General features: G+C 36.2%; 1 protein-coding gene across 1 annotated transcript in view; it reads left to right on the forward strand.

Moving 5' to 3' along the window:
- The first annotated feature begins 1,281 nt into the window (after positions 1–1,281).
- Positions 1,282–16,925, forward strand: part of TEX49 (testis expressed 49) — a 109,481-nt gene continuing 93,837 nt past the window's right edge. The window contains exon 1 of the mRNA XM_036867513.1: positions 1,282–1,420. Coding sequence (XP_036723408.1) covers positions 1,354–1,420 — 67 coding nt within the window. The 5' untranslated portion in view covers positions 1,282–1,353. The remainder of the gene's footprint in view (positions 1,421–16,925) is intronic.

Below are 16,925 nucleotides of genomic sequence, written 5' to 3' on the forward strand. Positions count from 1 at the left end.
TATTTTATTTATTTATTTATTTATTTTTGCTGCGCCAGGTCCTAGCTACAGCACGCAGGATCTCCGTTGCAGCATGCGGGATCTTTAGTTGCAGCATGAGAACTTCTTAGTTTCAGCATTTGGACTCCTAGTTGCAGCATGCCTGTGAGATCTAGTTCCCCGACCAGGGATTGAACCCAGGCCCCCTGCATTGGGAGCACGGAGTCTTACCCAGTGGACCTCCAGGGAAGTCCCCAGGATCTTCTATACAGAGTACCATGTCATCTACAACCAGTGACAGTTTTACTTCTTCCTCTCCAATCAGATTTTTGTACTTCTTTTTTTCATCTAATTACTATGGCTAGGACTTCCTAGACCATGTTGAATGAAAGTGGTGAGAGTGGTTAGGGTTAGAGTTAGGTTTAAGCATAACTAGCCCTTTTTCCCTTCCTCCCTCTCCATCTCTCTAAGGCCTCCAGGAAGGACAGAACGAGTCCAGGGTCACCCATGACTCAGGGAGTTGAGCTGGACTATTGCTTTTCTGCCCCCCAGTCCTGGGCATATTTTTGTATACTATCTGTGTATCGTCTTTGGACAGGTTTCCATTCAGATTGTTACCTATTTTTAATGAGGTTGTTTGTGTTAGAGTTCTTTGTGTATTTTGAGACAAATCCTTTATTAGATATGTGTTTGCAAACATTTTTCTCCCAGTTTGTGACTTGTCTTTTGATTTTCTGAATAAGGTCTTTCACAGAGCAGAAATCTTTAGTTTTATGAAGTCCATGGTATCACTTGTTTTCTTTGTGGATTGCCTTTTCGTGTTGCGTGTTAAAATTCAAAGCTCATGATCTACATGACGAAACCCAAGCTTCTGTCAATTTTCTTCTATGCTTTCTTCTATAATTTTGAATAGTTTTACATTTCAAATTTGTCTATGAATAATTTTGAATGAATTTGGTGTAAGTTGTAAAGTTTGTATCTGCATTCATTTCATTCCATATAGTTTCCAATTAATTGCTCCTTAACTATTTTTGGAGAAGTTATGGGATATGTAGCTCCATTTCAGTTTGAATTTCCAAAGTTCAATGAGTTCAGCAGTTCTGCCAGCAGGGAGCACTATCTCCAGGGAACTGTGAGCTAGGCGCGGCCTGCATTTCCCGCATCAACCACAGAGGGCGCTGAGCCCGCTTCTCTGACCCGCCGTGCAGGTGCCTCCCACCGCGGACTTCGCTCTGCGCGCAGCTGAAAGGAGTTCTATCTCCTCAAGCACCGCCAGGGCTTCCGCTTTGGGACTCGAAGGGCTAGCGTCCGTGCAACAGGAGTTCAGTCTCCATAGGACTCGCTGGAATTGGGGCTTCAGGACAACCTGGGGCTATGTCCATGCTGACAGGACCTGGGTTTGCTCAGGATCCGCCCAGGGAGGCACGGCCAGGAGTAAAAGGTGAGGAAAAATTGAGAAGTAAGGAAAGTGAGCAGAAGCTTCCTGTGTATGACTGACTGCTGGGGGGTGGGGGCGGGGATCCACCTTCAGATGACCCAGGAAGGGCTTGATGTGGAAAACTGGGTTTTTAATCAGGTTTCTGTGCAGTGAAGACTAGTGTCCTGTGTAGTTTTTTGGCGTGTGGTGTCCAATTTTCCCAGCACTGTCTATTGTGGGGACTGTCCTTTCCACTTGGTGTGTTCTTGGCCCCTTTGTCATAAATTAACTGACCGCATCCATACAGGTTTAATTCTGGTCTCTCTGTTCTGTTCTTCTGATGCTTGCACCTGTTTTTGTGCCAATTTCACACTGTTTTGGTTATTGTAGCTTCACAGTATAATTTGAAGTCAGGGTGCGAGATGCCTCCATCCTGTTCTCCTTTCTGAGGATCGCTTTGGCCGTTTGCTGTCCTTTGTGGTTCCACGCAAATATTAGAATGATTTGCTCTATTTCTGTGAAGAATACCATTGGAGTTTTGGTAGGGATTGCATTCACTGTGTACATTGCTTTGGGTAGAATGGACATTTTTATAATATTAATTCTTCCATTCCATGAGCATGGGATATCTTTCCATTTGTTTGTGTATTCCTTAATTTCTTCATGTGTCAAAGGTCTTTCAAGTCCTTTGTTAAATTTATTTCTAGGTATTTTGTTCTTTTTGACGCAATTGTAAATTGGATTGTTTTCTTTGTCTTTCTGATGGTTCATTATTAGTATTTAGAAATGCAGTTGATTTTTGTGTATTGATTTTGTACCTTCACTGAATTCACTTATTAGTTCTAATAGTTTTTTGGTGGAATGATGTAGAAAATTGGAATTCAAAAATCCCACTGTTTCTATCACATCCAGGTCATCCACAACACAGAAGACATAGTGGCTCCTAATATAATCTTCCCACAGTGCCCGTAAATTACAGGTGGACTCCTACCTATGTGGGTGATTAGGTTCATGACTTTGTGTGAACTGAATCTGGGTAAGGCTTGGCCTTTACAAGGAGGTGTGATGTCTTCTCCAGTGTTCTGGCGTGGTATTGACATGGTGTTTTGGAAAGTAATTTCAAACATACAGAAAATTTGCAATAGCAGTGCAAAGTACTGTTTACCTCTACTCAGATTCCCTAGCTGTCATTGCTTTACCACATTTGCCATTTCACACAAAATACTCCAGTGTGTTTTACCCAGAACAAGGACACTCTCCCAGGGAACCAGCACATAACCTCCAAATGAGGAAATTAGTATGATTTCCACATTATAATCCAATCCACAGGCCCACTTCAACTTTCACCAGCTGCCCCAACTCTAGGGAAATGTCTTTTTCCATTCTGATCCAGTTTTCCTTTTCTGGAACCACTACTCTTACTTTCCCTCAGTTTTACAACCTTGATGAACTTAAAGCACACAAGTTGAGTATGATCTGGCTGGCCTTTTCTGTTTGGCTTTTTTCACTTAGGATGTTTTAAGATGTTTTCAATGTTCATCCGTGTTGTAACATGTATCAGTACTTCATTCATTTTTCTCATTGTGCTTAAATGTCATAACATTTACCATTCAAACCATTTTAAGTATACTTAAAATTCTATGACATTAACCACATTCACATTGTTGTACAAATATCCTCACCATCCATGTTCAGAACTTTTCAATTTTCACTAGTGAAACTCTGTAGTCATTAAACACGAATTCCCCTCAGCCCCTGGCAACTGCGTTCTACTTTCTGCCTTTGAATTTGACTTCTCTGGATACCTCATATAAGTGGAATAGTATCATTTTTGTCTTTTTGTGACAGGGTTATTTCATTTATCATAACGACTTCAAGGCTCATATACGTTGTAGCATGTGTTGGTATTTCCTTAGTTTTTATGACTGAATTACATTCCTTTGTGTATATGCCACATTTAGTTCAGTCCATTCATTCATCAATGGACACTTGGGTCGCTTCTACCTTTTGGTATTGTGATTAATGCTGCTGTTAATATGAGTGTACCCATATCTGTTCCAGTCTCTGCTTTCAATCTTTTGGGTATATACCCTGATGTGGAACTGATGGATCATATGTTAATTCTATGTTTAAGTTTTTGAAGAACTGCCATACTGTTTTCCACAGAGGCTGAACCATTTTATTTTATTCCTTCTATGGCGAATAATATGGCTGTTTATGGATCTTCCCCATTTTTTTTTCTTTTTGGCTGCACTGCACAGCATGTGGGATCTTAGTTCCCCAACCAGGAATCAAACCCACGCCCCCTGCATTGGAAGCACGGAGTCTTAACCACTGGACCACCAGGGAAGTCCCTGGATCTACCCCATTTTGTTTATCCATTTACCCTCTGCTGGACATTTGCGTTGTTTCTACTGCTTGGCTATTGTGAACAGTGCTGCTATCTATATATGTGTACACGTGTTTTCAATTCTTTGGGGGATATATATATATATATATATATATATATATATATATATATATAGGAGTATAGTTGTTGAACCATATGCTAATTGTACATTTATGTTGTAAACATAGGTTGTACATTTTCCCATTTCCACAAGTAATTTTTTTTTAACACCCAGAACTGTCTGTAAATGACAAAAGACTTAAAAATGACCACTGTTAAAGATTTGATGAAAGTTCATAATAATGCAGTTGACAAGAAAATTAGTTATTTCTGAGATATACATTTTAAAGTAATAACTAGGATTATTACTTATAACATTATACCAGAACATATAAGATTTTTAGAAATTTCATGTAATGTCTGAAACATTTATATTAACATATTTCCATACATATTTCCATACAAATACAAATATAAGATTTTTAGAAATTTCATGTAATGTCTGAAACATTTATATTAACATATTTCCATACAAATAACCCAATGAAAGTTTAGTATTAGTTGTTTTGTTTGTTTGTTGTTTTATACTGCAGGTTCTTATTAGGCATCAATTTTATACACATCAGTGTATACATGTCAATCCCAATCGCCCAATTCAGCACACCACCATCCCCACCCCACCGCAGTTTTCCCCCCTTGGTGTCCATATGTCCATTCTCTACATCTGTGTCTCAACTTCTGCCCTGCAAACCGGCTCATCTGTACCATTTTTCTAGGTTCCACATACATGCATTAATATACGATATTTGTTTTTCTCTTTCTGACTTACTTCACTCTGTATGACAGTCTCTAGATCCATCCACTTCTCACCAAATGACTCAATTTTGTTCCTTTTTATGGCTGAGTAATATTCCATTGTATATATGTACCACCTCTTCTTTATCCATTCGTCTGTTGATGGGCATTTAGGTTGCTTCCATGACCTGGCTATTGTAAATAGTGCTGCAATGAACATTCGGGTGCATGTGTCTTTTTGAATTACGGTTTTCTCTGGGTATATGCCCAGTAGTGGGATTGCTGGGTCATATGGTAATTCTATTTTTAGTTTTTTAAGGAACCTCCATATTGTTCTCCATAGTGGCTGTATCAATTTACATTCCCACCAACAGTGCAAGAGGGTTCCCTTTTCTCCACACCCTCTCCAGCATTTGTTGTTTGTTGATTTTCTGATGATGCCCATTCTAACAGGAGTGAGGTGATACCTCATTGTAGTTTTGATTTGCATTTCTCTAATAATTAGTGATGTTGAGCATCCTTTCATGTGCTTCGTGGCCGTCTGTATGTCTTCTTTGGAGAAATGTCTATTTAGGTCTTCTGCCCATTTTTGGATTGGGGTGTTTGTTTCTTTAATATTGAGCTGAATGAGCTGTTTATATATTTTGGAGATTAATCCTTTGTCCATTGATTCGTTTGCAAATATTTTCTCCCATTCTGAGGGTTGTCTTTTCGTCTTGTTTATGGTTTCCTTTGCCGTGTAAAAGCTTTGAAGTTTCATTAGGTCCCATTTGTTTATTTTTGTTTTTATTTCCATTACTCTAGGAGGTGGATCAAAAAAGATCTTGCTGTGATTTATGTCAAAGAGTGTTCTTCCTATGTTTTCCTCTAAGAGTTTTATAGTGTCCAGTCTTATATTTAGATCTCTAATCCATTTTGAGTTTATTTTTGTGTATGGTGTTAGGGAGTATTCTAATTTCATTCTTTACATGTAGCTGTCCAGTTTTCCCAGCACCACTTATTGAAGAGACTGTCTTTTCTCCATTGTATATCTTTGCCTCCTTTGTCATAGATTAGTTGACCATAGGTGCGTGGGTTAATCTCTGGGCTTTCTATCTTGTTCCATTGATCTATGTTTCTGTTTTTGTGCCAGTACCATATTGTCTTGATACTGTAGCTTTGTAGTATAGTCTGAAGTCAGGGAGTATGACTCCTCCAGCTCCATTTTTTCGCCTCAAGACTGCTTTGGCTATTCGGGGTCTTTTGGGTCTCCATACAAATTTTAAGATGATTTGTTCTAGCTCCGTAAAAAATGCCATTGGTAATTTGATAGGGATTGCATTGAATCTGTAGATTGCTTTGGGTAGTATACTCATTTTCACAATGTTGATTCTTCCAATCCAAGAACATGGTATATCTCTCCATCTGTTGGTATCATCTTTAATTTCTTTCATCAGTGTCTTATAGTTTTCTGCATACAGGTCTTTTGTCTCCCTAGGTAGGTTTATTCCTAGGTATTTTATTCTTTTTGTTGCAATGGTAAATGGGAGTGTTTCCATTATTTCTCTTTCAGATTTTTCATCATTAGTGTATAGGAATGCAAGAGATTTCTGCGCATTTATTTTGTATCCTGCAACTTTACCATATTCATTAATTAGCTCTAGCAGTTTTCTGGTGGCAGTTTTAGGATTCTCTATGTATAGTATCATGTCATCCACAAACAGTGACAGTTTTACTTCTTCTTTTCCAATTTGTATTCCTTTTATTTCTTTTTCTTCTCTGATTGCCATGGCTAGGACTTCCAGAACTATGTTGAATAATAGTGGTAAGAGTGGACATCCTTGTCTCGTTCCTGATCTTAGAGGAAATGCTTTAAGTTTTTCACCATTGAGAATGATGTTTGCTGTGGGTTTGTCATATATGGCCTTTATTATGTTGAGGTAGGTTCCCTCTATGCCCACTTTCTGGAGAGTTTTTATCATAAATGGGTGTTGAATTTTGTCGAAAGCTTTTTCTGCATCTATTGAGATGATCATATGGTTTTTATTCTTCAATTTGTTAATATGGTGTATCACATTGATTGATTTGCATATATTGAAGAATCCTTGCATCCCTGGGATAAATCCCACTTGATCGTGGTGTATGATCCTTTTAATGTGTTGTTGGATTCTGTTTGCTAGTATTTTGTTGAGGATTTTTGCATCTATATTCATCAGTGATATTGGTCTGTAATTTTCTTTTTTTGTAGTGTCTTTGTCTGGTTTTGGTATCAGGGTGATGGTGGCCTCATAGAATGAGTTTGGGAGTGTTCCTTCCTCTGCAATTTTTTGGAAGAGTTTGAGAAGGATAGGTGTTAGCTCTTCTCTAAATGTTTGATAGAATTCACCTGTGAAGCCATCTGGTCCTGGCCTTTTGTTTGTTGGAAGATTTTTAATCAGAGTTTCAATTTCATTACTTGTGATTGGTCTGTTCATATTTTCTGTTTCTTCCTGGTTCAGTCTTGGAAGGTTATACCTTTCTAGGAATTTGTCCATTTCTTCCAGGTTGTCCATTTTATTGGCATAAAGTTGCTTGTAGTAGTCTCTTAGGATGCTTTGTATTTCTGCAGTGTCTGTTGTAACTTCTCCTTTTTCATTTCTGATTTTATTGATTTGAGTCCTCTCCCTCTTTTTCTTGATGAGTCTGGCTAATGGCTTATCAATTTTGTTTATCTCTCAAAGAACCAGCTTTTAGTTTTATTGATCTTTGCTATTGTTTTCTTTGTTTCTATTTCATTTATTTCTGCTCTGATCTTTATGATTTCTTTCCTTCTGCTAACTTTGGGTTTTGTTTGTTCTTCTTTCTCTAGTTTCTTTAGGTGTAAGGTTAGATTGTTTACTTGAGATTTTTCTTGTTTCTTTAGGTAGGCTTGTATAGCTATAAACTTCCCTCTTAGAACTGCTTTCGCTGCATCCCATAGGTTTTGGGTCGTCGTGTTTTCATTGTCATTTGTCTCTAGGTATTTTTTGATTTCCTCTTTGAGTTCTTCAGTGATCTCTTGGTTATTTAGTAACGTATTGTTTAGCCTCCATGTGTTTGTCTTTTTTACGTTTTTTTCCCTGTAATTCATTTCTAATCTCATAGCGTTGTGGTCAGAAAAGATGCTTGATATGATTTCAATTTTCTTAAATTTACTGAGGCTTGATTTGTGACCCAAGATGTGATCTATCCTGGAGAATGTTCCATGCGCACTTGAGAAGAACATGTAATCTGCTGTTTTTGGATGGAATGTCCTATATATATCAATTAAATCTATCTGGTCTATTGTGTCATTTAAAGCTTGTGTTTCCTTATTTATTTTCATTTTGGATGATCTGTCCATTGGTGTAAGTGAGGTGTTAAAGTCCCCCACTATGATTGTGTTACTGTCAATTTCCTCTTTTATAGCTGTTAGCAGTTGCCTTATGTATTGAGGTGCTCCTATGTTGGGTGCATATATATTTATAATTGTTATATCTTCTTCTTGGATTGATCCCTTGATCATTATGTAGTGTCCTTCCTTGTCTCTTATAACATTCTTTATTTTAAAGTCCATTTTATCTGATATGAGTATAGCTACTCCAGCTTTCTTTTGATTTCCATTTGCATGGAATATCTTTTTCCATCCCCTCACTTTCAGTCTGTATGTGTCCCTAGGTCTAAAGTGGGTCTCTTGTAGACAGCATATATATATGGGTCTTGTTTTTGTATCCATTCAGCCAGTCTATGTCTTTTGGTTGGGGCATTTAATCCATTCACGTTTAAGGTAATTATCGATATGTATGTTCCTATGACCATTTTCTTAATTGTTTTGGGTTTGTTTTTGTAGGTCCTTTTCTTCTCTTGTGTTTCCCACTTAGAGAAGTTCCTTTAGCATTTGTTGTAGAGCTGGTTTGGTGGTGCTGAATTCTCTTAGCTTTTGCTTGTCTGTAAAGCTTTTGATTTCTCCATCAAATCTAAATGAGATCCTTGCTGGGTAGAGTAATCTTGGTTGTAGATTCTTCCCTTTCATCACTTTAAGTATATCATGCCACTCCCTTCTGGCTTGCAGAGTTTCTGCTGAGAAATCAGCTGTTAACCTTATGGGAGTTCCCTTGTATGTTATTTGTCATTTTTCCCTTGCTGCTTTCAATAATTTTTCTTTGTCTTTAATTTTTGCCACTTTGATTACTATGTGTCTCGGCGTGTTTCTCCTTGGGTTTATCCTGTATGGGACTCTCTGTGCTTCCTGGACTTGGGTGGCTATTTCCTTTCCCATGTTAGGGAAGTTTTCGACTATAATCTCTTCAAATATTTCCTCTGGTCCTTTCTCTCTCTCTTCACCTTCTGGGACCCCTATAATGAGAATGTTGTTGTGTTTAATGTTGTCCCAGAGGTCTCTTAAGCTGTCTTCATTTCTTTTCATTCTTTTTTCTTTAGTCTGTTCTGCAGCAGTGAATTCCACCATTCTGTCTTCCAGGTCACTTATCCGTTCTTCTGCCTCAGTTATCCTGCTATTGATTCCTTCTAGTGTAGTTTTCATTTCAGTTATTGTATTGGTCATCTCTGTTTGTTTGTTCTTTAATTCTTCTAGGTCTTTGTTAATCATTTCTTGCATCTTCTCAATCTTTGCCTCCATTCTTATTCCGAGGTCCTGGATCATCTTCACTATCATTATTCTGAATTCTTTTTCTGGAAGGTTGCCTATCTCCACTTCATTTAGTTGTTTTTCTGGGGTTTTTTTCTTGTTCCTTCATCTGGTACATAGTCCTCTGCCTTTTCATCTTGTCTATCTTTCTGTAACTGTGGTTTTTGGTCCACAGGCTGCAGGATTGTAGTTTTTCTTGCTTCTGCTGTCTGCCCTCTGGTGGTTGAGCTCCACAAGTAATTTTTAATGTTTCCAATTTCTCTACCTTGTTACCAACATTTGTTATTTTTAATTTTCTTGATTATAACCATTTTAGAATATGTGAGGGAGTTGTTGAATTGTGGTTTTAATTTGCATTTCCATCATGACTAATGATATTTGACATCTTTTTTCTGCTTGTTGACCATTTGTCTTGTGTGGAGAGCGGTCTATTGAAGTCATTTATCCATTTCTAAAATTGGATTTTTTGTCTTTATGTTATTGAGTTGTAAATGTTCTTGATATACTCTGGATAACGACTCATCATATTTTTAATGTGCAAATATTTTCTTTAATTCTGTGGGCTATATTTTCACTTTCTGAATTGCATCTTTTGATGCAGAAAGGTTTTTAATTTTGAGGAAATCCAATTTATTTTTTCATTGCTTGTGCTTTGCTCTCAGATCTACGAAACCATTGCTAAATCCTAAAGATTTATCCCCATGTTTTATTGGAGAGTTTATACAGTCATCCCTCAGTATCTATGGAGGATCGGTTCAAGGACAGCAGGACATACCAAAATCTGCATATGCTCAAGTCTCTTATATAAAATGGTATAGTATTTGCATATAACCTAGGCACATCATCCTGTATGCTTTAAATCATCTCTAGATTACTTATAATAGCTAATACAATGTAAATGTTATATAAATGTAAATACAATGTAAATGCTGTGTAACTATTTGCTGGCACATGGCAAATTCAAGTTTTGCCTTTTGAAATTTTTGTAATTTCTTTTTTCTAATATTTTCAGTCTGGAGTTGGTTGAACCCATGGATGTGGAACCTGTGAATATAGGGTGTTGACTGTAATTTTACTTCTTACATTTAAACCTTTTATGTATTTTGAGTTACTTTTTGTATGGGTAGAAGGAAAGGGTCCAATTTCATTCCTCTGAATGTGGATAGCCAATTGCCTAGCACCGTTTGTTGAAAACACCATTATCCCCCAATTTAATATTGTTGACTGTTGTCTAAAATCAGTTCACCATAGATGGGTGGGTTTATTTCTGGGATCTCCCTTCAATTTCATTCATCTATATGTATAGCTTTATGCCAGTCTCACAGTGTTTTGTTTACTGTTCCTTTGCACTAACATTTGAAAATGGGAAGTGTAAGCCTCCAACTTTGATTTTCTTTCCTAAGATTGTTTTGGCTCCTTGGGGTCACTTTAAATTCCATATGAATGTTAGGATCAGCTTGCGTATTTCTTCCCAAAGGCCTTTGGGAATTTTCAGAGGAATCACACTGAATGTGTAGCTTGCATTATGTACTATTGCCATCTTAACAATATTAAGTCTTTCCGTCACCATGGGATGGCTTCACATTTATTTAATTTTTCTTTTATTTTTTTATCCATGTTTTATGATTTTCAACATCTAAGTATTTTTTTAACTTATTCTTTTTTATTGAAGTATATTTGCTGTACAGTATTATATGTTACAGGTGTACAATATAGTGACAATTTTTAAAGGTTATGTTCCATTTATAGTTATTATAAAATATTGGCTATATTCCCCATGTTGTACATCACAACATTACTGAGGACCAGCCCTTCCCTTGAGTGGAACCCTGATACATATAAACATGAGGCACATCTGCTGCTTCCTGTTACCTGGCATTAAAGGACTGACACAGCACTAGGAGGATGACAAATCATAAGAGAACTTGACCTAAATACAGGAGAACTCTGGGAGGGGAAGAGTCAGCAAAGAAAAGTAAAAGGAGGAAAGGGAAGGGAAGGAGGAAGAAACGGGGCAGGGAGCAGCGAAATGGAAAGAGAAGGGGAAGCAGTAGGATAGTGGAAGGGAAAAGAAAAAAGCAACAAATGGGAGAGATGAGATAGGAAAGTAAAAGGAGAAGAAAAGGAGAAGAGAAGGATTTGGAAAACCTTTCCCAGATTCCTCCACTCGGGCCACATGTTTATTTTCCTAATGAAAAGAATACAGGTTGGGTTTTTATGAATTGCATTAAAATTTTCAAGTTATTAATATGTATTCTTCTCAATATTGCATTTAAGTCCACGCGTTGAGATACCCTATATACAGTGAGCACATAACAATAATTGAAAAAATGCAAAAGAGAACATTTTAAAAGCATATAATGGTTCAAAGGCAAGATAGATATCTCCATGGGCCACAAATATAAGAAAACTATTAATAAAAGCTGTGAGTAGGGCTGAAGCTGAGGGCCTGCTAGCTTAAGCAGTTAGAGGCAGCTATGCATTCAGCCCCTGCAAGTTAACAGAGACTAAAAGTTCTCCACCTGCAACCAGGACTAGAGCCAAAGCCACTCTGAAAGTGAGGGGCTGGGAACAGGTCCTCTATTTTATGGAAGAAAAATGAAAAACTTCTGCCTGCCACTGTCTGAGGCAAAAGCTTATATGGAGCACACCTAGGAACTGAGAGTGTGTGTGTGTGCTCTCCCACTAAAAATGAGTCTGAAATTCAACATTATAAAACACTTGGAAAAAACCTAACTCTACAAGAGCTAGCCAAAAAATCAATATTTGGAAGATAAACTTACACTAGAGAATATTAAAATATTAAAAGTCTATAAATGCTTTAAAATAAACTTTTAAGCTCCTCAAAAAGACAGTGAATGAATAATTTACATATAACATAGAGAAAATCATGAAACACATGTGCAGAATTAAAACAAGCCCAGATAGATACGTAAAAGAACAAATTTGAAAACTGGAAATGAAAAATAGAGCCACTAAAATGTTTAAAGACCCAATTGGTGCACTAAACTCTAGACTTAACAGAGATGAAGAGAGAATTAGTGAATTGCAAGATAATGTTGAATACCTCACCCAGAACATAACACAGAGAGGCAAAGAGATAAAATATCAAAGAGCAGTACAGAGATGGAGTTTTCATGGAGAAGCTCCAACATTGGCTGATAGGAGTTACAGAAAAAACAGAATGGAGAAACTAAGGGAGAAGAGTAACTTGAACAGATAGTGAGAATTTTCCAGAATTGAAAAGAGATATAAATTCTCCTTAAAATATATCCAAAATACCATTAAATAAAATATAAATCCACACTTGGACATACAAAAATGAAACTGTAGAATATCATAGATAAAGAAGAAGACACCTGTAATTATGTTCAGGGCAGCATTTTCTGAATAACAACAATTGAAAACAGTCTAAATATTCATCAACAGAAGAATGAATACAAAACAGGTAGCAATACCGTTAAATATTGTAGTTAATGTGAGTGAGAGCAAGTATCAACATGAATAAACCTTAAAACAAATTGAATGAAAATACAAGGTACAGAATAATATGCAGAGTATTATGCCATTTGTTTAAAGTTTAAAACCATACAAAACAATACATATGTTGTTGTGGGTATATACATGTATAATAAAGACATGAAAATCTGCATAGAAATAATACACACAAATTCAAAATCCTCTGTAAAAAGAGCCTCAAGTAGAGACTATTTATTCTCCCAAACCCAAGTATATCTGGATTTAGAAGTAATCAATCTCACTCCTGGCACTTTTTTTTTAATTGAAATATAGATGATTTACAATGCTGTATTAGTTTCTGGTGTACAGCAAAGTGATTCAGTTATATACATACATATATATAAAATATTCTTTTTCAGATTCTTTTTCATTATAGTTTATTACAAGACATATAAGTAATGTCATATGGTATCTGTCTTTCTCTTTCTGACTTACTTCACTTAGTATGATAATCTAAACTCCTAATTTATCCCTCCCCCCGCCACCTTTCCCCTTTGGTAACCATAAGTTTGTTTTCTATGTGAATCTCTTTCTGTTTTGTAATAAGTTCATTTGTATAATTTTTTAGATTCCACATATAAGTAATGTCATATGGTATTTGTCTTTCTCTTTCTGACTTACTTCACTTAGTATGATAATCTCTAGGTCCATTTGTTGCTGCAAATGGCATTATTTCATTCTTTTTTATGGCTAATATTCCACTGTGTATATATATACCACATCTTCTTTATCCATTCATCTGTCAATGGACATTTAGGTTGCTTCCATGTCTTGACTATTGTAAATAGTGCTGCTGATGGGGTGCACGTATCTTTTCAAATTAGGGTTTTGTCCAGATGTATGCCCAGGAGTGGGATTGCTGGATCATATGGGAACTGTTTTTAGTTTTTTTGAGGAAGCTCCATACTGTTCTCCATAGTGGCTGCCCCAATTTGCATTCCCACCAACAGTGTATGAGGGTTCCCTTTTCTCCACACCCTCTCCAGCATTTATAATTGGTAGACTTTTTGATGATGCCTATCCTGACTAGTGTGAGGTGATACCTCATTGTAGTTTTGATTTGCATTTCTCTAATAATTAGTGATGTTGAGCATCTTTTCATGTGCTTATTGGCCATCTGGATATCTTCTTTGGAGAAATGTCTTTTTAGGCCTTCTGCCCATTTTTTTATTGGGTTGCTTGTTTTTCTTTTTTGTTTGTTTTGTTTTGTTTGTTATTGAGCTGTGTGAGCTATTTGCATATTTTCAAAATTAAGCTCTTGTCAGTCACATTGTTTGCAAATATTTTCTCCCAGTCCGTAGGTTGTCTTTTCATTTTGTTTATAGTTTACTTTGCTGTGCAAAAGCTACTCCTGGCACTTTAAGACCATCACTAACTCCACCTTCTTTTAAAGTCTCTTGCTTCTTTGAGGTTTATGTATTTTGGCCATATGCCTACCATCTCCCTTTGGTTACTCTCCCTCATTCCTTGAGAACACTGGAACTTACTTCATAGAATTCCTCTCCAACCCAAGATCTACTCCTACCCCAAGTGATTCAAACATCCACATGAGTGTCCTCTCCGAAACCTAGCCTCCTCAACACGATAAGCCTCACCTCTGCTCCACTTCAGTCACCCATTCCCATGTCCTCATCTTGAATCTTGCCATCACCTAGAACTGCTTCACCTCTGATATACACCTGAAACTAATATAATATTGTAAATCAACCATATTTCAATTTTAAAAATTAAGTGAACGTTTAAACTATAGAACACATCAATATGATGAAATACTACTCAGCAATAAAAGGAACCAACTACCGATACAGGCAGATTAAATTAGATGGATCTCAAGGGCATTTTGCAGAATGAAAACAATCTCAAAAGGTCACAGACTGTATGATTCCATTTACACAACATTTTTAAAATACAAACTTATAAAGGCAGAGAACAAATTAGTACTTGCCCGAAGTTAAGTATGATGGGAAGGAGAGGGTGGATGTGACAATAAAAGGGGTAGCATGAGATCTTGTGGTGATAGAACAGTTCTATATCTTGATTGCAGTGGTCGTTACACAAATCTATACATACATGTGATAAGATGAAAAAGAACTATACACACACATTGTACCAATGTCAAATTCCTGATTTTGATATTGTACTATAGTTACATAAGATGTAACCACTGGGGAGAACTGGTTAGAGTATACACAGGATCTCTCTGTACAATCTTTGCAACTTCCTGAGAAAAATCTATAATTATTTCAAAACGTAAAAGTTAAAAAAAAATTTTTTTTAAAAGAGAGAGCAGGAAAGCTGATATACATATGTTAATGTGAGACCAAATAAACAGGCATACCTCAGAGATATTGCACGTTCAGTTCCAGACCACCACATTAAAGCCAATATCACAATAGTGAGTCACACAAATTTTTTGGTTTCCCAATGCATATACAAGTTTAGTTTACATTATACTATAGTCTATTAAGTATGTAACCGCAGTATGTCTAAAAAAAACAATGTACATACTTTAAAAATACTTTATTGCTAAAAAATGCTAACCATCATCTGAGCCTTCAGCAAGTCGTAATCTCTTTGTTGGTGGAGGGTCTCGCCTTGAAAAAGTTTGAAATATTGTGAAAATTATCAAAATGTGACACAGAGACACAAAGGGAGCAAATACTGCTGGAAAAAATGGTGCCAATAGACTTGCTTGACACGGTGTTGCCACAAACCTTTAATTTGTTTAAAAAAAAAAAAAACAGTATATGCAAAGCACAATAAAGCAAAGTAAAATAAAATGAGATATGCCTGTACTTTTAGGCAAAAGCACTACTAGATGTAAAAATAATAGATTATTTGAGGCAGAAAGAAAGTAGGAAGAAATAATAAAGATAAGAGCACAATTACATAAAATAGAAAACAAAAATCCATTAAAAAAGGACAACTCAACCAAAAGTCTAATGAAAAACTAATGAAATTGATAAATATCTGGAGAGACTAAGAAAAAAAAGGGAGAATGCACTTATAGTCAATAACAGGAATGAAAAAAAGAGAATCACTAAATGTTATTCAGTCTTAAAATAGATAAGATTATATTATAAATAACTGTAATAAATTTGAAGATTTATGTGAAGTGGGCAGATTCCTAGAAAATACATAGCTTACCAAAACCAACACAAGGAGAAACAGTAAATTTTAGTAATCATGTATCATTAGATAAATTGAATCAGGAAACAAAAGTCTTTCCACAAAGAAAACTTTAGCCTCTTATGGCTCCGTAGGCAAGTTCAACTAAATATTCAAGGAAAAAAAAAAATAATTCAGATCTTACACAAACTATTCCAAAGAATGTGAAAAAAGGATAGAAGCCCAACTCACTTTATGAGAGTAGCGTAACCATGATAGCAAAACAAAAAAATTACCAACCAATTTCACTTATAAGCCCAGATGTAAAAATCCCAAAACATACATATATAATCATATATAGAGAGAGACAGCACCTAAATCCAAGAAGAACCTAAAAAGAATAATAAAATATGACCAGTACGGTTTATATGAGGAATAAAAAAATATGCTTATAATTAGAAATAAATGTCTTTCAACATATTAGACATAAAAAAAGAAAAATCATAGTCATCTCAATAGACGCAGAATTCTTCCGACAAATTTCAGTATGTGATTTTTTTTTTTCAATTTAGCAAACGAGGAATAGAAAGGAAACTTGCTAACCTGATAGTATCTGCCAAAAAAAACCTGCAGCAAGTTTTTTAAGTCCATATCCTTCTGAATCCAAACCCCAGGCACATGGCCACATTTTAATGCTTTCTTTTCAAATAAATCCAAGAAGTTGAATATGGCTGGAGAGTAATGTGTAAGAGAAAGAACATTTCCTTGAGCTGACTGACATTAGATAAGTAAGGTCAGATCATGAAGGGTCTTAAATGTCATCATACTAAAGAGCTGTTTGTTTGTTCCTGACAACAGTGAGATACCACTGAAGGCTAGAGGTTGGCATAAGCAGTGGAGTGACTGGATAAAGTTTCTTTCCAAGATCATTCTGGCTGCAGTATGGATTAAAGAAGGGTAAAACTTCAGGCTGGGAAACCAGTTAGAAGGTTTTCTCTTGAGAGAAAACAAGGGGTCACAGATTCCAGTTCCTGCAGGAGCCAGACATGTAACAAAAACCAGTGAAGCAGGCAGGTTCTAAAGACAATAGGGAA

The sequence above is a fragment of the Balaenoptera musculus genome, chromosome 10 (assembly GCF_009873245.2).
Source record: "Balaenoptera musculus isolate JJ_BM4_2016_0621 chromosome 10, mBalMus1.pri.v3, whole genome shotgun sequence".
NCBI lineage: Eukaryota > Metazoa > Chordata > Mammalia > Artiodactyla > Balaenopteridae > Balaenoptera > Balaenoptera musculus.